Source organism: Ylistrum balloti, unplaced genomic scaffold, assembly GCF_031769215.1.
Source record: "Ylistrum balloti isolate Yb309-2 unplaced genomic scaffold, AGI_CSIRO_Ybal_v1 Utg369892, whole genome shotgun sequence".
Classification (NCBI taxonomy): domain Eukaryota; kingdom Metazoa; phylum Mollusca; class Bivalvia; order Pectinida; family Pectinidae; genus Ylistrum; species Ylistrum balloti.
In genome coordinates this window covers 676,440-694,042 of record NW_026782024.1, presented here as the reverse complement: position 1 = coordinate 694,042, position 17,603 = coordinate 676,440, and the positions used below count along the sequence as shown (strand labels likewise).

General features: G+C 35.6%; 1 protein-coding gene across 1 annotated transcript; it reads right to left on the bottom strand.

Moving 5' to 3' along the window:
* Positions 1–1,886: 1,886 nt before the first annotated feature.
* LOC132546458 (ubiquinone biosynthesis protein COQ9, mitochondrial-like) lies at positions 1,887–16,368 on the bottom strand. Its single transcript, XM_060210170.1, has 9 exons — positions 16,323–16,368; positions 6,056–6,182; positions 5,446–5,591; positions 5,088–5,235; positions 4,263–4,347; positions 3,931–4,035; positions 2,799–2,954; positions 2,319–2,372; positions 1,887–2,173 (listed from the first exon to the last, which is right to left on the bottom strand). The coding sequence occupies exons 1-9, from the start codon at positions 16,366–16,368 to the stop codon at positions 2,129–2,131; spliced, it is 912 nt and encodes a 303-aa protein (XP_060066153.1). The 3' UTR covers positions 1,887–2,128.
* Positions 16,369–17,603: the final 1,235 nt, after the last annotated feature.

Sequence of the window (17,603 nt, the reverse complement as noted above, 5' to 3'; positions counted from 1 at the left end):
TGTCTCTGTGTAAAAGCAAACGGTCAGATTAAGTATACAACACGAATTCTGCTCTCGTCATTTGATACCATCAAATAATGTTTAAAAACTTTTACAATACAGTTTGTAAAACTTTTCAAGTGAAAAATGCACGATGGAAAACGTAGGACTTCGATTCATGTACAAATAATTTGATTTCTTTTATATTTATCTCAAAAATGATTATTTATTTCCCCAGAGAAACGTTATATTTGCTTGTTGCAAATAATGCCATTGATCAGTGATTTCCGAAAACTTGTGTGATGTTACATTGGCACTACTTGGTAGACATGAATCTTACGGGCTTCTTGGGTATCATATGACTTTAAGAATGCATTATAACAACAACAACAGCCGCAGTAATGTGTACTTGTCTTGGATAAAACTGACGCTGTATGTATTTATAAGATTATAAACACACATACTTTGCCATCTCTCCGACGGTTTAATTATTTATTTTTCCCAACATTGTAGTTAGCTCATAAAATTAGACAATTTAGTTTTAGAGACTGAATATTACATCTCCGTTCAAGTATCTCGATTCTCTTGCCATTCCATAAACAATCTATCTCACACAAGTTCTACCCATGGTCTCCCCCATTTCCCACACTCTCAGAGTTTCTTCAGGACGTGCAAAATGCTGTTTACTATATCTTCTTCCCACTGTATCCCTACTACCTTAAAGCGCTGTGACCCAAATTTTCTCCCATACGTTTTACTTTAAGTTCATTCTGGGTATCACATTAATTCGCCCACAAGCGCCACCTTCTTTTCCACACTTTCTCCCACATGATCCACCCACTGTCTTCCTCCCATACCCTTTGCCAACTATTTTCCTCTCATACCCCTTACCCACTGTCTTCCTCTCATACCCTTTGCCAACTATCTTCCTCTCATACCCCTTACCCACTGTCTTCCTCTCATACACTTTACCCACTATCTTCCTCCCATACCCTTTGCCAACTATCTTCCTCCCATACCCTTTACCCACTATCTTCCTCCTATACTCTTTACCCACTATCTTCCTCCCATACCCTTTACCCACGATCTTCCTCTCATACCCTTTACCCACTATCTTCCTCCCATACCCTTTACCCACTATCTTCCTCCTGTACTCTTTACCCACTATCTTCCCCTCATACCCTTTACCCACCATCTTCTTCCCATGTCCTTTACCCACTATCTTCCTCTCAGACCCTTTACCTACGATCTTCCTCTCAGACCCTTTACCCACGATCTTCCTCTCATACACTTTACCCACCATCTTCCTCTCATACCCTTTACCCACTATGTTCCTCTCATACCCCTTACCCACTATCTTCCTCTCATACCCTTTTCCCACTATCTTCTTCTTGTACCCTTTACCGATGTCTTTCTCAGACATCTTTACCTGCTGCCTCTCTTCCATTAACTTCTCCGATTATCTTTCACTTATATGCTTCCCTTGCTATCTTTCCATTACTGGCTTTACTTACCATCTTTCTTCCCATACCCTTAAACCAACTGTTTCCTGTGGTATACCCACTCTCTCCCACAGTCATCTACCAACCATCATTCCCTCACTCGATCTATCTTGTGTCTGTTAATACACTTTCTCAATGACACTCTTCCAGCTAACTCCCATTGCCATTTTCCCACGTTCTACCAACTTCCTCCCCATCCTTCAAACACTCCTGTTTTGCCACTATATATACCCCCCATTATCAACTATACTCAATGTTTGAGTGGCATAAATAGGTATGGCCCATAGTCAATAGTTTCATGTCTCTTACCTATAGAATCAGTATGCATTTGTAATCAAGAATAAAGTTTGTATCAGGTTTGTTGAATTTTGTTTTCACATCCTTATGAAAGAATACAAAACAAACTTTTTTAATCATTTGTTCTTTTAATTTTAATATTCAACAAAAATAAAATGTAGAATAAGAATTCAAATAAGATCATATTGAGAAACATGCCAGATAAAGAAAATCATTAACACAGTACTGGTCACAATTATCTGTTGTCCATCTATGACGTATCATCTTTCCAGGGCGAAGAGAATTTACAAGTCATTTGAATATGATGCATCATTTATCCCAGATGCTCTAACACAGAATACCAGATCACTTCAATGAGAAGGAGACTTGAAGTTCACACCCAGGATGTTTTTTCCCTGCAAAAAAAAGACAGGAATTAATATTGCAATACAATATTGCATGCAATGTGGAAATATTCAAGCAGATGTTCAATATATATTGCATACATATAAAAACATTTTAAGACATGTTGCTTTGCATCAATTGAAACTAACACCTTACCATTTTAAACATGCCTGTTAGTCCCTCTGAGGTCATCCCTGAAACCTTCTTGGCCTGTAAAAGAAATAACCACATACCAGCCACTTAATAGAACACACTGCACATCTTCTATAGACAGATGTCATAACATTAAGCAATCACATACACAGAGGTGGGGAACTTATATTGATGTCACTTAGTGTTTTACAATCATATCTTACATGACTCATGATCACAAAAGATCAAGATAATTTCAACACATGCATATTTCTTATCAATAAACATTTCTCTCCAGATGTAAGATTTTATATTTATATCCGATATCAAGTACGAGTGATTGTTTTGAAGTAATTATAAGGCAGTACAGGTTTGGAGGTTGTCACTTGACTTGTAAGAGTAAGTCTTGTGTTTAACAGAGATCTGATTTACAGTAAAACTCGTGCCACTCATATAGATCCATCAGAATTGTACTTGTTCTATATGTACATATAATAAACTCACACTTCTGGCACACTCCCCAAAGGTAACCAAATTGTCAATTCTGTTGTCAAGGAACTCCCAGGTGTCCTGTAAATTAGCTGATTTGTCCTGTATCATGTAGATCTCTGTTGACTTGTAAACACCTGCCAGACTCACACGCTTGGTGTACCAGTTAAACTAAAAATACATATCATATGTTAATATTTATACAGGGCAAAGTAAGACTCCCATGCTTGGGGTTTAAATCAAACTATATAATATAAATGCCAAGGGCACTTAATGAGTCTGTGCCTGATGGATTGCAATGAAAGAAGTGGCACATCAGTAGAGAACGGCTGAAAACAATGTTAGCAAGAGTCGCTCATTCTGATCTCCCAGAGTTACTGCCCTTCATTTCACTCAGTCAGTACAGATGGTATAGCAGTAAGATTGACAGCCGATGGGTGCAGAGAATGTTGAATTCCTTAATATTCCTGTTTACAATGAGGAATTTTTTTCCACAACACTTTGAAATGTAAAGCACAGATTGGCTATGTGGTGTCATACGACCAAGTCTCGGTGCATAAAAACTGATATGGTAAATCAGAGGTCCTGATTAAAACAAAGGGCAGTAACTCTGGAAGATCAGGATGGGGATAGGGCAAATTTAAGAAAAAAAGTACGCTTTGGAAACTGAATGAAATTTGAAAGGTCAGACAAAGAGAAGTAACTTGATCATTTCTTATGTCCAAGATGACTCTCCTTGTCTGTCACCTGCTTGATAAAACATGGCATTGTCTTATCTCATATAAAACTTAAATTAAAACATGAAACACAAAATGAAATAATTTAAAAAAACATTCAATTGCATTCAGGGGTGAAGATTTGTACTGTAAGAATTTCTGTGAGGATATTGTTTGATTAAGTTTAACATCTTGCCAGGATGACATTAATAGATGTGCAGCATCTAAAAATTTATATCATATGTTAGCATCATTTTAGGGCAAAGCCAGACTCATATGCTTGGTGTACTAGTTAAACTAGCAATATATCAAAGAATCCAGTTACATCAGTGATATGTCTATCTAAGCATGGAACTCTTATTGAGAAACAAAAGACATGATCCACCTCTATTAACATTTTATTTGGTGATCAAATTCTGTATATAACTCACATCATGTGATCTGTCTCCAGCGTAGTACCAAATGTCATCTGTGAGTTCAAGCAAATTGGACCAGGCATAAGGGACGTTTTCTGGCAGGGCCTGCATTGCCATCGCCTGTAAAGACACATATAAGTCTTACACTTAAATTTTACGATCACTTTTATTTAATACATCCAAATTTCATTATTTTATATCGAACCAGAAAAATTATAATTTTTGCCATGTAATATTTTTGCCCTAATCAAAGAGCAAGAACTAAAATGATATGGTGTCAATCGTTTCTGGCTATGACTGTCACAGTAACAGCAGATCAAAATTATCCCAGGATACAGCAGACCCACCTGGTGCCAGTTGTCCAGGTAAGGGATCACCATCCTCAGCCTGGTCTCCACAGCATTGGTGATAAACACTCGAGTAGGAGGCTTCCTGACACAAATAATAACCAATCATCAGATGAGGGAGGGTTATCACAACTAAATTATAATCAATATGAGGCTGTACGGACCTGTGTTACTTATGTGTTTATCATCTCAGGGTCCAATTCACTATATATCGTTAATATCATTCTGTACAATCATGGATCTTTTGTTACTGTAAAATGACCATATCTAACTTCACATAAGCTTCACATTAAGACTTGCTAATTTATTTGGATCTCAATGTGGCCTTGGAAATAAGTCAATGTCACTCATTTCAACAAAATAATGATAGCCCTTTGCTTTGTCATGCTATGTAGCCAAATACCACCAATAAAGCTCCTTTCCTATTTGAAATAAATCCTGAAAGGTTTTAATAGATTCGCGTTTTCAAATTAAGTTTTGACATTTTAACAAATTTAACTCCTGTGACTTTGAATGCAGGTCAAGGTCATTCATTTGAACAACGTTGATGGCCTTTCATTCCAGAATAATACTGAATATATAAGGTATGACCTATAGTCTCTTGATTAAAAGCTTTAATACAACTGACCAACATGGTCTTCAAAGTAGGTTTAAATCATTCATCGAGAAAGAGATTTGTTAGCTCTTCATTCCAGATTGCTCCTAACAAAACATAACCCTAGGCCTCTTGGTCATCCAGAAGTAGATGTAATATAATGTACTTATCTAATTCTACCTTTAGTCTCTAACATTACCAACTACATTTAACTGACATTCCATACTTACGGCTCCCCCTCGACCTGATTCTCCACCTCCTTTTTCAGTTTGGCTGCCAATTCCTTGTTACAGTTCTGGTAGAAGAAAGAAGCCAAGTGTGCTCCGCCCCTGGGGAACATTCCGTGGGCTACTGAGGGCAGACCCTCTGCTGCTGCACCTAGTACAGAAAACAGACATTCTCAAGAGACAAAGAAAACAACAGGGAAAAAAATTATTGTTAAGCTTTTTTTCCATATCCTGATCAAACATGTGTGTGACATTGTTGAAATATCAAATAAAACATTGTTCAAATGAAGTATTTGGAAACAGTTAAAACACTGGTACCTCTCAGGGATCATAAGACCAGAGATTTGTACCTGGTACTTACCCGCTGCCAGTGCTGTCGTTGACCAGCCATGCTCAGGTACAAAAGCCATGGAAGCAGTTAGTATTCTGTTTTTGATATCAGCTTCACTCTCACTCTCTTCCTGTGGACCTTCATGATTGTTCTCTAAAGTTGTGTTGAATGGTTCCCTGTAACATACGTGACACATTCCAGGAATATATCTACAACTTACTAACCTCTAAGAGCTAAACCAGATTATCTTTGCACATTTGTAACTGTACCAAAACCCTACAATTACTAGGATCAGATTCATCAAGTGTTCATATCATAGTACCAATGGCTTACTCTTTTTACATCTTCAAGCACTCAACAGATCAAGTCCTTATCTGATCATTTAACTTGTTTCCAGGATTTCACTTTAAACAGACCAAACAATCACTTTGGTAACCCTATGTTGTATATGAAACAGTGTATGGTGTTAACTTTGAAGAACATGCGATATTCAATCTCTTTAATTTCTAACAATGCACAGATACAAGATAATTAATCTAGGACATACTACTGTGTGGTTCTAATGACATCTGGAGTGCAGTCATATCTCTTGAGACCTTATACACATCTGAATTATCATCATTAAGACAGATGAGCTTACTCATTTTCCTTATCTTCAGCTTGAGGTTGTCCATCTGTCCGACTTGAGAATTGGCCCTCCGTGTTACTACCTGATGTACCATGTGTGGACAGGAAGCGAGAGTTTACCACTTTCAGTCGACGGAACACTGGAACATCATCAGGGAATAATAAACATGGGTAACTAGTATAGCACAACAGGTACAGACACTGGAAATATTACAATAATTTGAAGATCTATCTTCCTGCTCATCCCATTGGTGGTAGGTGCTGTAAATTAATTTGTAAATCATTCATTTTTGTGAGGTTTTGTTTTCATTGGTTTTGATCCATGAATATTTATGTCCACAAACTACTGTTGAAATTAGTATGCCTTGGGGTAAGTAGATTTATTAAGCTATTTATCCACAAAATCAGGCCCCAGTTGCTTGGTTAGAATTAACCAGGGGTTAGAAAAAATTTGAAAATATGAAACAAACAAAATGGGAGGATTCTCTGATATTTCTCAGCTATAGGCTTGTTGATACAGGTCAGGATATTTTTTGAGAATCAATTTTGCTTTAAATATGTAATTTCAGTGATAACAAATAAAATTTTTCATGAACGACTGGTTACCAAAAAAACCTGGAAAAGTTTAAAAAGTTATGACAAAAGATATGACAAGCCACTACTCCTAACCTGTCAACACCTGGGTTTCAATAGCTTAATGGAAACTGTAGGGAGGTTTCATTGTGATCATATCATAACCTCATTTGGATTTCACATGGTCCATGCCCATTATAGTGTACAAATGTCTGAATAGCTTGAAGTGCAGCTATCCTGATTTACATTTTTTAAATGTACCTATCAGTAAATTTAAGCTACTGGTATAAGTAATTCATATCTTTGCGAGATTTAGCAAGAAAATTACAACTTTAAGATGAGTATGCATTATGGAATCTCTTATAAAATTAAAGCAAATTTCAGATAAACTTTAGTCACCACATAATAGAGAACGTCATATATTGACAAGTTTTATAGACAAAATCAAGGAGGACAAAGTTCAATGGAATCAACAATTTTGTTGTGTTATTTTCAAATCATAATGTAACGTTATTGTCCATATGACTCACAATGCATTTCTGTTAGACAGAGCAGTCAATGACAAATGCATCGAAGGTTTAATACATTAGAGACATATCCAAACATTATTACATGGGCAGATTCACAGAATAACAGGCTGATTATTTCATAAATGCATATTGCGAGTGTTGATGACATTGACCACATCCATCTATAATACCTGAACAATTTCATCATTCTTAATCTATCTAGTGTGTTGAAATTACATGTTTATTCAGATATTGCTATTATCTTCTCTTCATTTTATAAAAACTATGCTTTTTGAAATTTGGAGTACTTCCCAGTGGGATCTCGTCATACACTATCATCTAATTTAACAGTTAGATCATTTTCCTTCTTTTGTCCTCATTCCTCTGTTTTGCTATTAATTATATGAAATTTGGAAATTTCTCTCTGCCATAGTAATCTTTAACTGCCAAATCCAAGATGGCCACATGTTGTCCATTATTTTCTGGACAGTCCAAACATCAGCAGGGCACAGCTAGGAATTATGAGGAACCTACACATGAAACTTGAGAAAGACCTATCCAGTGTTTCCCAAGAAATAGCAATAACAAACATTCATAATCCAAAATCCAACATACCACCTCTCAGCCATTTTGTTTTCTGGCCAGTTTCAAAATCAGAAAGGTAAACTTAGAGACTATGAGGAACCTGATTATGAAATTTGAGAAACATCAATCCAGTACTTCTCAAGCAATAGTCATGGCAAACTTTCACTGTCAAAATCCAAGATGGCTGCCTTTCAGCCACTTTGATTTTTTTTGTTCAGTTCCCAAATTTGGACAATGCACAAATGGGACAAAAGGGAATGTAACCTTCAGATGAAATTTGAAAAAAAAACCATGTGCATCCTGTACTTCTCCTGCCATAGTGATATCAAACTATTACTGTCAAATTCCAATTGCAAAGCTAATGACCAAAACAAACTTCCACATGAAATCTGAAACTGATCCATCCCTCCGATACCAGTGGGCTATGAAAATGACCAAAGAATTCATAATTTGGCTCAAAGGTTACTTAAGAATTTTCAACCCTTATACATAATGTTGTTTTCTAAAAACTGAAAATTTCTAACTCTGGACTTTGTAACTATGACCTATAGTCTGGTAACCTTATAAACATAACCATAAGGATAATGACAGTTAACTTGTCATAATGGTTGTTCTGACAATTATTACACACTTTTCGTAACAATTACTTTCTCTCAGAAAATAGCAAAGTTTGAAGGAAAAATTACAACAGTTACTATTATTAATACTACTTAAACTGAAATAGCGTTGAAGGCTGTAAATGTCTCGCAGGCAAAACAACTGTGTCCATTGATTTGACTGTACTGTATTTTATTCTAAATTGGTATTGAAGGGTAATATTCACTTCTGTATTTTGTATAATCATTCAGTTGTAAACAACAAATAATCAAATTAGAATCAGACAATGATTTTATTAATGAGTCTTTCCTTCCTGGAACAGGAGTCATTACACAACATCATATATAGGTAGATCAAATGATTAAACTGCATGGCTGTATGGCAACTCAGTGTTACAGAAGATATCAAATGTAATAGTGATGTTACAGAAGACAAAATCTTCATCAGTGGTGATGTTACAAAGACAACACCTTCATCAGTGGTGGTGTTTTAAGAAGACAACATCTTCATCATTGGTGATGTAACAGAAAACAACACCTTCATCAGTGGTGATGTTACAGAAGCCAACACCTTCATCAGTGGTGATGTTACAGAAAACATCTTCATCAGTGGTGATGTTACAAAGACAACACCTTCATCAGTGGTGATGTTACAGAAGACAACACCTTCATCAGTGGTTGAGCTTCAGAAGACAACATTTTCATTAGTGGTGATGTTACAGAAGACAACACCTTCATCAGTGGTGATGTTACAGGAGACAACACCTTCATCAGTGGTGATATAACAGAAGACAATGCCTTGATTTGTTGTGATGTTACAGAAAACAACACCTTAATCAGTGGTAATGTCACACAAATGACCTGATTTTTCCGATATATATTTGTGTTAGACTTTATACCTTTATAATGTACATTACCAAGGGACATCCAATATCTGTATTATATACATGTACATATGTATATTATCAAGGGGAGTTATGCCTCATGTGGATGATCCAGCTTCTAGCTCTTGAAGGTAAAAATTTTATCACAGTAGAAAAAAATCAAGATAGAAATACAGTGAAGTCCTTGTTTTCATCATAATAACAGTAACCTTGTGTTTCAGACACAAAATACTGACATGTCACCATAACTAATGACTATAGATATTAAAAACTTCACTTCAAAGGGCATGACAGTAACTAGCTTTAAACACCTAAAGCATTACAAACACCATATAAACAATGATACAATCAAATTTTAAAAAAAAAATTCAACATTACGAAATGAAAATCTACTATCAGTACTGTAAACATTGTATGATCCTTGAAGGCTGAAATTTCAAAATTGTGAAGAGGATGTTATAGAACACAAACACAAATTTGTGACAAATAGAAAAGAGGGTGGTTTGAAGAACAATGACACTTAAATCTGTTTGTAAAGTAACCCTGATATTGTTTAAGATTTCAGAGTGTTGAAATTAAAATTAAAATTTAAAAAAGAAATGGCGTTGGTGAACATGAAGTTTTATGACAAATCAGAAATGATTTCTAAACAAGATTCTTGTACCACTGACAACTCATTAAATTTCAAAGGGCTTATTTTTTTTAACTGGAAAGATCTTCCATTAATCATCTTAATTTCTAATCCCATTTTAAACTATACAAAGATTAAAAAAAAATCCTGAATGATGTTTACCATGAGTACCTACACAAAACCTATAAGTATTTGACTTTTACGGTAATATACAAACTTATACTAATTGGATGCTGAGTTTTATTCCAGTCAGTGATCTGAATGATTGATTCAGGTTTCCTAATTCATTAATATAGAAATGGTTTTCATAATCTGAAGTGAAGTCTTCAGACTTACATTGAGAATGTGATTTTATCACTTTGATAAGGAAGTGATATCTGTTACTGTAAAGGTGTAATTGCTAACCTAGTGGCTGATCAATTTCATCATGAAATATATAATTTACTCAATATTAAATGAAAAATCTTTATATAGTGACAACAATACATTACAAGTGCGTAGGTGGTTCATTTACATGTATGAGGCAATGTCAGGGTTTTATACTCTACAAATCTTTCATTACTGTGCATGTTCAGTACATGTTTTTAACTTCATATTTATAAGCTGTAGAGCTAATCAATGTATTTCGACTTAAGTATTTTTATTATTACTTTTTTTGATCAAAATGAATTTGAAAAAAGGTAAAAATTGCCAGTAGAATCATTGGTCAGTTTTTGTATGTCTAGATTGTTCAGGATTTAGCATCATGTTTTGCAGCTTTCAGCTGGAAATCAGCTAGCTCTACAATCCTACTGAGGAGACTATCAATCAAGTCAAAAGTATTGAGTGCAGACTCTACAATCTGAATCTGCTGACTGCGTGGAACCTTAGGCATGGGCATCCCCGCCACACTGATGTCGACACCGAGCTCCATTCCTTTCTCCACTGTCGCTTTCCCTTCTCTGAAGTTCTGCAACTCTAATTTATAATGACTTTTAGAAAAATCTAGGGCCAGTCTCAAAGGACCAAAGAAGTCTTTCTCTATGTCTTCATAATAGGACCATATCCCTGTAACATTGACCGATATTGGATCCCGGAGAATTAGGTATCGAATCAGGTTCAGGGTAGGAATGACTCGATCTGATGACTCCAGTAGATCAGACTCCGCTCCTTCCTCAAGTTGGGACACAAACTTTAACATTCGTTTTAGATTTAGACCCAGGAATGTAGTGTCTGGGATTTCCTGTTTCAATGTAGTGTCTATTTGGTCCTTCACCAGCTGAATGCTGTACCCAATCACCCCGGCATGAGAACATGTGTTGAAAATCATCTCATATATCTGAACACGAGCTTGCAGTGTAAACATTTTAATGTAGATAGAAAAAATCTGAACTGCTGTTCCTCGAATCTCTTTCACAGGACAGCGGATCATGACAGTTATGAGACAATTCAAGGTCTTGGTATAGTTAGGATTATCCAGGTCCTCCATGGTGAATGTTGCTGGTGTGATTCCTCGGGTAAGGACCTCCAGAAGTCGTACACCCTTACTGACAATCAACGATTCCTGTCTTTGAAACAGCAGTAACACAAACTGTAAATTAAACTCCAGAAGATATTTATGCGTGTAAATGGCTGGGAAGCGTTCCTGTCCAAGCCCCTCGACCAACACCAGATAGGACAGACAGGCCAGACTAGGAAGGGGAATCAAACCTTCATCCTTACACTCTGCCCAATTATTAACAAAATCAGAATTTTCCTCATTATCATCATCCTCCTTTTTTTTCACACTTTTTTTCATATTCAGTTTTGATAGTTGTATATCTTCCAGACAGTCTGTAATTGTTTTTAGCAGGTTGGGACATAATTCACAGAGAAGGTTCATGGTTTTTTCGATACACATTCGAGCGTATCCTTTAGCTTTCCTCTCTTGCTGCTTCTCACAGAAAGCCAGATCCAAAAAGACCAGAGGATGGTTCAGTATCAGAAGCAGATTTCTACGTAACATTGCTATCTGATGTTTGCCTTTCTCTCTGTCTGCAGTTGTGTTATTTAGGGATACTTCCGACACAAAAGGTTCAAGAAACGCAAGAAAGCTTAGTAAGACATCTGTGATTCGCTGGACCTCAGGGTCCAGTTCTAGTAGTTTGTTTTCCTCCCCCTCCAACTCATGGTCTGTTGGCTCAGACAGACTTTTGATGTGGGCATGTATTGTGGACAAGGCGATGTCCAATGAGTGGTATCTTTTTGACGGCAGCTTCAGCAGGGTCTGTTGTATTCCATCTAAAAGAGCTTTCCACTTGATGTCATCATTGAAGGTGTCTGTTTGCTCCAACAATGCTAACAACAGTTCTTTAGCATTGCCAGTTCTAATCAAATAGTTCAGACATCTCTGGCAAGACTCAAAGAACACTGTATACTTTTCGAAATTTTCTGCTGTCAGGTGCTTGGTTAGTTGTGTAGCAACTTCCCAGTATATAGATTGGTCTGACAATTTCTCCTCAAGGATGAGAGTTTTCAAACCTTTAGAGTCATAGAACTTGAGACTTTCTTTGATGAGACGCAGTTTTCCTTCGGCAGCTTTAGCCTGATCGTCGACACTAGCAGGGCTATCTGTGAGTCCATCACTCTCAGCCATTTTGTTTTTCTGAACTGTTCCAATCAGTATAGTGTCCTCCTCAAAATATTTTCACACTGCAAGAAAAAAATGAAAGAACCTTGCTGGGTGTAATATTTACATTTAAGCATATATTGTATGTATTAAGACAAAAAGAATTAATATTTTTTTACCATAGGTACACGTGTGTATTACAATAGCAAAAGAGCCTGGGCACTGTCTATACAAACTACCAGTTTTTAATAACAGGAATGAAGTGTCTCTTAAAATTTCATTTGTGCGAAATCAAAACAATTGTATTCTCATTACTTTAGAATATTCAAGCAGGATAAGAAATATAAAGATACATATGTATCTTATTTGATGTGCCCAAAAAAATTATGTTCTCTTCTAAATAAGCTCATACAGTCATATGCATCTCAGCAAGTTTTTTTCATTTCTTCTATAACTGTGTAGTAAGACAAATGAAAACAGCTTATGAGACTTAAAGCAATCATCAAAAAATGAATCATGAAATCTATGTGAAGTGAAATTGTCTACTCAAGGTAATGAAGATATGGCTCGCTTGCATCGTATTGCTGGATATGTTGGTTGGTCAAAATTTTCACAATTCTAATTTAGAACAAGAAAAGAAAATTTCAACAAATAAAATTTTGTGATCTGAATATAAAAGGATATATAGCTTTCATGAATCCTGCTTCAATTTCAAATATTTGTTTGTTGATTTAAAGAAATTTAAAAGTCACAAATAGCCTTAGATAAATGGCAGCTTTTAAGTCACCTAAATGGTATTACCAAACATGACAACAGCATTTTAATGGCAATTTTTATTGCAGAAGAAATTTGAAGATCTTATATTTTCATGAATAAAATTTCCCAGGCATGTTAATGCCTTGCAAAATAGTGATATAAATGATAAAAATAGTTGATTTTTTTTTAAAATAATCAATGACAACATAGGTAGAAACTTTTGGAAAAAGTTGTCTCTTTTTCAGTTATATCTAATTATTCAATATCAAGTCGTAAACCCAGGTACGGGTGGATTATTAACTTCTTAAGCAGCAACATTTTCAGCGTATTTCAGGAGTTCAACTTTATCCAAAGGTAACATCTACCTTTGAGATATACAGATCTAATTTCCATTCAAGTTCAATTTATAAACTGTATTTCATATATTAAATGGTGACCCCTAAAGGTATTACAATGTATAATAATGAGGAACTAAATCTTTGTTTCAATGACATGATAGTCAACATGAAATATGAATTGATGATGATGAAGTGCTAAGCAAAGGAAAAAGAAAGTGAAGCAAAATCTAGAAATTTTTTCAAGAGTAGTACAACATTTCTCCTGTTGAAATGGTATTTCAATGTTTCAGATGCCTTCAGTGAAAAAAACAATTATTTGGTTGTTAATACAATTGAGAGATCCCATGTGGGTCCTGGTGCCCATCATGATTTTTTTTAATTGGATCTTTTCCTTACTGGGCTTTTAATTCATTGTAATACTTAATTTGAGTAAGACACAACCAGTATGATGTGCACCTCTCAAGCAAACTGATGATAAAATCTGTCCAAATCCAAGATGGCCACCTGTCAGCTATTATTGTTTACCTTATCAGTCCACAATTAAAGATGTAACAGGTATTTACAACTTGCCAAGGGAAGTTTATGTCAAATTTGTAAAAAAAAAAAAATTAGTCTAGTACTTTGATTATACTTTTCAGAAATGACAAAAGCAAAAAATACCTTAAAAATTCAAGATGGCCTCCAGCGACCAATTTTCACTCTTAATTATCAGCCCTTTGAGCGATCATAGGCAATGCACAACTTGCATTGGGACTTAGTTGGGGTGACCTAAATACGCAATTTATAATTGATGAAACCTTTATTTCTCAAGGATATACAATGACAATGTTTAATAGTCAAAACCCAAGAAAGTTTCCTTTTGGCCACTTTGTCTTATAATTTAGTCAAAAAGGACAATGTACAACTAATTAAGAACCAAGAAAATCCATCCAGTAATCCTCTACAAGGGAAAATGCACCATTAAAGACAAAAAGGACCCTGCATAGGCAATTTTAGAATGATCCTCCAGTGCTTTTTAAGAAATAACGAAAACAAACTCTTAACAGTGAAAATAAATACTGGTTGCCTGTCAGCCATGTTTGTTTAATTGGTCTGCATGACTAAAATAACCAAAGAGAATCTAAATTTGAAAAGAATCCACAGGTTCACAGGGTGCTTCTCAAGAAAAAACGACAACAAGAAGTGAAGAAATGTTCAGGGAGTAGACAACAGCACAAGGACAGAAATGTGATTTGATCATCAATCCATCTGATGTCTGTTTTGCATTTAAAAACCCTTCTTAAAGTCAAATATCCAGTTTCATTAATTGGAACACTAGTCATTATCTATTGCAATACCTCTGGTGGGATTCAAACCTCTGACTTACAAATCTTATGGCTAGTATTTACAAGGCAGATACTGGAGCCAATTCTGGCAAAATTTGTTAAATAGTCAGATGTTGTAAGTAGAGAAAATGTATACAGATATGTCATAAGGATACCTGGTCACGATTGTCAGATGTACTAGTACATTGAAAATATGGATGACAAATTTAGTGAGTTGGAGAAACAAAAGATTTTTGTCATAGTACACAATTTTTGTTAGTAGGTTGAATTTTGTTATTGCAATTTTCGTTACTTGCATCCCTGTTTTCCAATGATCTGATGGTTTTGTTACACAGATACTGGAAAATTGGAATGACAGAACTAAAAAAATTAACCGACTAAATCAGGAAAGTTGGCAGGTATGCTAATCAGGCGATCTGTATATTATCAACTTCTACACCTCTTCCTCCTTCACAAAATCTTTGACCCTAAAGACAACAACACAAATTCAGCATCTCAATCTCCCTATAGCTTTGATACCCTTTGAGTGGTCAACAGCACCAAATCTTTATTAAAGAGGAGTAATGAAAAACACCCTGCCACGGCTGGGGTTCAAACTCGAGACTTTTTGGTCTCTATTCGGACACTATACTGCTTGGCTAAAGACAAAGTCTCATTTGCCAAGGCTAGTAATTAAGCGACCTGTACTCTCAACTTCTACATACATAGCCAGATAGTACTGAAGCACTAACAATTCTGGCTACATAGGAATACTTGGCTATGTAGTCAAATCTGATTATATGTATAAGGGTCAAATGTAATTATATAGGTGAGGTCCAGTCACTTTTCTGTTGTGCAAATTGAAAAAATGGATGACAAATAATTTAAGTCAGCAAAATAAATGTTTTTGGCATGTTTGCTCAATATCAGGTGAATTTTTGGGAATTTCATCATTGCATTTTCATCAGAATTATGTACACACCCTATTTAGTAACAAACTCTACGGCGAGCCCATCCAAATTGGTGTCATTCGCTCACTGTGTCATCTGAAGATCAATATCCCCTTGATGTAGATCCGGTTCACCTGTACATTTTCAGCATGATATAGGAATGGAATTACCAGAAATTATAACGACGAAATCAAACCAACTCACTGGAAATGGTGTCTTATGACAAAACACATTCCTTTAACCATCTAGATTCTTCGTCCATTTTCTTTCGATGTGCACACCATGGTTGTAGCATGCTATAGTTCAGTTGTTTACAACTGTCCTATATACGTATAGTCGTATCTGATAATATTATCATATCTGCCTATATAGCCATATTTGTTACATACATATCTAACTTCTACGACTCGTCTTTTTGTTCGGTTTACTGCTAAACCATCTCATTTCTTCAGTATGACGACCAAATTCTGACGAAAATGTTTCAACAATATTAATATTTCTATCCTTTACATTAACGTGCTAGTATCATGACATTAAATGCTTAAACAAATATACTAAAATACTTACATAAATTCGAAATTACTGCTCTGCATCTTGCGCATGGAGCAGCCATCTTCGTCTGATGTAAGAAAAAAAAATCTCGAGAACGCCCGAAGAGAAAAAGAGGATAACCGAAATACGGGCGCGTTCGTTTACAACTACATTAAGCAACAAAATGATCGCACAATAGCGTTCGATGCTATGCGAGGATAGTTACTGATAACAGTAAACCTAGTTTTTCTGTCTTAATAACTTCATGAATTTTTATCTTATCTTATCATTATTGTTCTTATTTGTATTCTTTTCTATGTGTGATTGTGAGGGTGGGGTTGTGGGTATGGGTAGTTATTGATGTGCTTGGGAAATTGGAGCACAAAGAGGTTAAATTCAACTGAACCTGATTTTTTTTATATCCTCAAATGCAGAAAAATGTTGAAATGTATATGACTGAAAATGAACATTAGCACTAATCGACAAGGGTATATCGGATGGCGCAGTGCACTGGCAACGCATTCGTCTTTCACCTAGCCGTCCGGGGTTCTATTCTTCGTAATAGACGTGAAAAGGTATGGGGGTCACCTGCCCGACCACGTTGGTTTTCACCGGGACCATCAAGAGTGATTAATATAAGCTTAAAATCTGTTTCGTAATTGTTGTAAAATAAATGAAGTTTGTGTATTAAACTAATTGACTGTATTTAAACATTAACAGTCCCTAAATTTCAGTAACCTCCCCTTAAACACGCTAAAAAATGATGTCCCAAGAATTTAAGAATTTCAAGTAGGCATCAAAAGAAAATAGTACTTCCTACATTCTCCTGTCTCATATCTTTAATGTATGTGCAAGTGCGTATTATTTTATTAACGATTTAGAAATATATCAAAATGTAACTTGATAAGGAATCAATTGCTAAAAATGAAAATCAAATTGACTTACCGTGTAGAATTTATAGAAATTCTACGGTTATTCAATACTTTACATGTTACTATACAAAATGTGCTTTAGTCAGAGGCAAGCACTCTTTGGTGAGATGGAACAATAGGGATGCGTCGCGTGATGGTCAAGCAAATGTCAGCGGTGGTTGTCGTGTGGTGAATATTTTTGTAATTACCTATATTCTAGGACGCATTTCTTTGAGAGTGTTGATGTCAGCGATGTATAAGTGACTAAGGACGACTAAAATCCATATTTTGACTTCTGTGCTTTGTGGCTTAAATACTTGTTTTGCAGTGACCAGTGTGCTTGTTACGTGTACCTGAATTCTATATTTAGCCTGCTATAACATCCGAAGAAGCTATGGTCTTCACC

What these genes read in the sequence shown, in the direction of transcription:
- LOC132546458 (XM_060210170.1), bottom strand. Translation starts at nt 16,368, where the DNA reads ATGGCTGCTCCATGCGCAAGATGCAGAGCAGTAATTTCGAATTTAT. An exon ending in AGCAGTAATTTCGAATTTAT is followed by an intron (nt 6,183 to 16,322) that starts GTAAGTATTTTA and finishes ATGATGTTCCAG; the next exon opens with TGTTCCGTCGACTGAAAGTG. An exon ending in CTGGAGACAGATCACATGAT is followed by an intron (nt 2,955 to 3,930) that starts GTGAGTTATATA and finishes ATGTATTTTTAG; the next exon opens with TTTAACTGGTACACCAAGCG.